General features: G+C 34.0%; 1 protein-coding gene across 1 annotated transcript in view; it reads right to left on the reverse strand.

Moving 5' to 3' along the window:
• The window catches only part of LOC106868111 (angiotensin-converting enzyme), a 46138-nt gene extending 41893 nt beyond the window's left edge, over nt 1–4245 (reverse strand). Inside the window, exon 1 of the mRNA XM_014913233.2 lies at nt 3704–4245. Coding sequence (XP_014768719.1) covers nt 3704–3709 — 6 coding nt within the window. The 5' untranslated portion in view covers nt 3710–4245. The remainder of the gene's footprint in view (nt 1–3703) is intronic.
• Nucleotides 4246–4870: the final 625 nt, after the last annotated feature.

A 4870-nucleotide genomic window follows, 5' to 3' on the forward strand; every position in this document is an offset into this window, starting at 1 on the left:
GTGTGTGTGTATGAGTGTGTGTGTGTGTGTGTATATGTGTGTGTATGTTTGTGTGTGTGTTTGTGTGTGTGTGTGTGTGTGTGTGCGTGTGTGTGGTATAAAATTAATGTGGGCAGCTGAGCGCAATATAAACCGTATAGGCAAAACTTAGTCGTCACTAATTGCAACTGTATGAGCTACAAGCATATATATTGCTAAAGATAAGAGCTAAACCACTCATAGATGTATAAAACCACATTTATATATACTGACAGGGTAGATAATTGCCCAATGAGCGAAGCAAAGCTAGAATACTAGATACACCGTTTCATCTTAGTGGGAATTATCAACGGTGTGCCTCTATTGCTTCTATTTCCAGACAAAGAACCATAAAATAAGAACAATAATATCTCTGAAGTGAAGAAGGTATATATATATACATAGTGCGTGAGCTTATTTAGCAAAAAAAAAAACTAACAAAAAACAAAATAAATCAAAAAGATTCCTTATTGTTCTTATTCTATTGTCTTTTGTTCAGAACATTCTCGTTGCACCTCCTGTGACCTCTTCTGAGACACTCCATCCCATGTGTCTCCTGCTTTTTTTAGTCCATTCGAAAAATAATGGACTAAACCAACGTACGAAACACTCAGACCTTGAGTCACTCTGTTACTTCTTCTATATATAGCTTGTTTGGTTTAAGATTGCTACTTTCTATAGCATCGTGGAATCTTTGCAAGCTGCTTGAGAATTTAAAGTTTGCAACATTTAACTTTTTGTGTGCCCAATTTGTGACAGACCATGCCTTTCTTTTCTGGGCTTAAATCTCATTTGCTAACCCATAGAAATGTGTGCGCACACATGCAAACACACACACACTCGTACATTCGGTAAAATAAATTAAGAACGAGACATAAACCATATATACACTTACAAGTAAGTTGTAAATAGACAGCCCTCGTTATACCATTATATTTATGCTGACACTACTCATATTTTCTCCGCTCAAATTGATTAAGTGATCAAAAACTGCAAAAGGTATATATAATCTAGTACTAAATGCTAAATTAAATACTCATATTAATGAAAACTTCGCGGCTTTGTGTAAAAGAAAATACACAAGGAACAGGTAATTATGATTTTATTCAACATATTCTCCTCTAAGATTCACACACTTATTGCAATAATCCTTCAATTTTTCTGAGCCCTTTAATAAAGTTCGGAAGCTTGGTTCTCCAACCAGGCCTTTAGCTATGCCTTAAACCCAGGAACTTTTGAGCACCCCTTTGTATTAAACTACATTATTTTGTTTTTAGAAGTACTTATTTAATAATATGATGGAGTGTATTTACTTTTGACATTACACACACACACACACACACTGCATGTATATATATAAAGAGAGAGTACACACAAGGACATACACAAAGAAACGCCCACACACACTCAATGACACACATACATATCCACATATAAGAATGTGTGTGTGAGTATACGAGGGGCTTCTTTCAGTTTCCGTCTAATGAATCCACTTAAAAGGATTTGAACTTTTTTAAGAGAAGTGGAGAATAAATTTATACTATATGTTTATATGTACATTCATATATATATATGTGTGTGTGTGTGTGAATGCTTATAAATAAGTATACTACTTATCTAGGTAAAATTGGATCGACCCCAGTACGCAAGTGGTGCTTAATTTACCGACACCAAAAGGATGAAAGGCAAAGTCGACTTTGGGTGTATTTGAACTCAGAACGTGGAGACAGGCGTGCTAACGTTTCTGTCAGCTCGCCGCCTTGTAGATAAATATTTTATTTATATTCATATATATATACACGCACAAACATGTAGATATATACACAATATTACATTATATTATATCACATATTACATTACATTATATCATATATACTCCAAAGGACACTTTTTTCTTTGAACATTATGCAAAACATATATTTACTACGTCATTTAGAAATATATAGTTTTGTATAAATAATTAAATACTAACTACTATATTACCCTTATAAGTTACATGCCTTATATTGTACATAATTACCAATCTGGTAGAAGCGAAAACTATTGTCATTCAAACTATATAATGATCAGTTATAGATAAGAACAGGTTTTTTGTACGCTCATAAATATTACATTCGTAGTTATGTTTAGTATCTGTTAGAATTCCTTAACTCAACAGAAAGAAACGAAAGTTAGAGTCTTTAATTTATTCGTAATGATATATAATTTTCTGAACGAAAACTAGACGTCTGTCTTAAGCAATTTATAAATAAATATGAGTCTAACTATCTCATGTGTATGATATATGAAATATGTGAATGTAATCTATCTATCTATCTATCTATCTATCTATCTATCTATCTATCTATCTATCTATCTATCTATCTGTGTGTGTATTTATACATACATACATTTACATATACATATGTATGTATATAGACATATATATATTATATGTCTTTTTGGTCAAGCAAATGGAACGCAGGACCTATTTTGAGCCTAGTACTTAACCTATCAACTGTTTGGTCGAATCGCTAAGTTACGGAGACATCAACGCAACACCACCAGTTGTCAAGCGGCGGTGGGGACAAAAACACACACAAAGACATACACAAAGAAACGCACACACACTCTCAGTGACACACACATACATACCTACATATAAGAATGTGTGTGTGAGTATACAAGGGGCTTCTTTCAGTTTCCGTCTAATGAATCCACTTAAAAGGCTTTGAACTTTTTTAAGAGAAGTAGAGAATAAATTTATACTATATGTTTATATGTATGACAAGTAAAAATATTTAGATCTGTTTTCACAGAATAAATGTTTTCGTATTATAATTCTACTGAAAATAAATTAGTACACGATTTCTTAAGGTGTGTTTGACATATATAATGTATGCAAACATATATCACAAATGTCAACAGGACGAGAGGGAGCAAGGAAAGTAAAGGTGTCACATATTGTTTCGAGTCTTTTGCAGTGGAAAGTATTTTAGTGTATATATTGTTTAAATTTTGCCGCTATAAGCGTTTTTTTTTGTAGTACAGGAAAGCTGTCATTTTTTTCTAACATGGAACCGAATTTATTTTTTTCTTATTTAAAACCGTGTGCGGTTTGTGTATGTATGCATGTATCCATCCATCCATCCATCCATACATACATGCATATATGCATATGAGTTGCCATGCCTTGTGCCTTTCAACTCCTTGACGGAATTATAAGGGTGCTGTTGTAACATAGAGAGTGTCTTGGTCAAATATTAGATATGGTAGAGCCTATCTGTTTTCATGTCTGACCACAAACAATTTCCTCGAGAAAAAGATGATGAACGACAGAAAGTAGGAAAAAGTATGAGATAACGAAGAATAAACCCCAGGAAAGTCAAAGCTGACAACAGTGAGATTTGAATCTAGAAGCCAGAGAGCTGATACTGTCATCAGAAAGCAGTTTATGCGTTATGTATGCGTGTATGCATGTATGTATGTATATATGTATGTATGTATGTATGTATGTAAGTTTCTCTCTTTCTCTCAATCTATCTGTCTGTCTGTCTGTCTGTCTATCTATCTATTTATCTATCTATGTGTGTGTGTGTGTGTGTGTGTGTGTGTGTGTGTGTGTGTACGTATGTGTTTGTTTTTGTGTGTATATGTTTGTGTACGCGCTCGTGCGTGTGCGTGTAAAAGAAAGTTAGAAACTTACCATCATGATTTCTGGCAGAAATCTTTTCACATTACATCAGAAAATCACGTTCTGTAATCTGCTGACGATTCATAGTAATGCTGGGGTCGAGTTTCCAAATATTTATAATATTGCTTTCCTTCCTTTCATATGAACTTAGAGAGAAAAGAATAAATGTAATGTCAGATGTCGACCTGGCTGTATTTTACTACCTCAGTGCGCATGACCAATTTGCGTTATTCAATTTTTAATATAAAGCAATGTTCACTTATTGAATACAATAGCTTCCTAAATTCGATTTCCGATAGTGGTTCTACAGAATGACGAACTCAGAGCTTTTCCCGAGGGAAAATTTCAGTGCGAATCATCAAGTTTACATTTTTGATGTTTCTAGATTGGCTGCCATTAGTAAAAATATCAGCCAAGCAAAGTAGTACTGACAGTTTATACCTCGAGGGAATATGGCGGTAGCGCAACATTGAAAACTTTTCTCCGAATAAACTACTCCAAAGCCCTCGACAGGAGCCTCAGAAATGAAACTAAGATGGCGTTTGTCGACAATAAGCAAATGATTTCTGAAAAAAATTTCCCGTGAGATGAGAAGACAAGGAACTTTCCAAAGCTTTACAGCAAATATGGCTGCTGCACGATGTGAAATATATCTACGTATCATATACAACTAGCTGTGAAGAAAATGTTATCGTCGTTGTCGTAGTTGTTGAGAATGATGATGCTGATGATTGTGATCAATAAAGACGACGATTATGGTGGTCATGATGGTGATGATGTTAATGGTAGTGGTTACGATAATGATGCTGATAATGGTTCAACGTTAAAAATCAAATCTTATTATTTTGGACACTTTTTTTTCTGTAGAGGTGACATATTTCTTGTCAACGTGGGAAAAAAGCGAAGGCGATGAAATCAGTAAACACACAGTGCTATTTCATATAAAAGAAGAATAAAATGTATCATACGTTTATGATATTTTCGCAGATACTTTTCTGGCGAATCAGAATTTTTTTTCTTGTATGATTTTTACAGTTGTTTTAACATGAGGTTTGTACTTTAGCTACCGTTACGAAATATGGTCAAAAATCTGTGGCACAAATATTTGTGTCCTGGTTTTTACACACGCACGCGCGCGCAAATACACACATGTATATATGTATGTATATGTATATATAT

Source organism: Octopus bimaculoides, chromosome 6 (assembly GCF_001194135.2).
Source record: "Octopus bimaculoides isolate UCB-OBI-ISO-001 chromosome 6, ASM119413v2, whole genome shotgun sequence".
Taxonomy (NCBI): domain Eukaryota; kingdom Metazoa; phylum Mollusca; class Cephalopoda; order Octopoda; family Octopodidae; genus Octopus; species Octopus bimaculoides.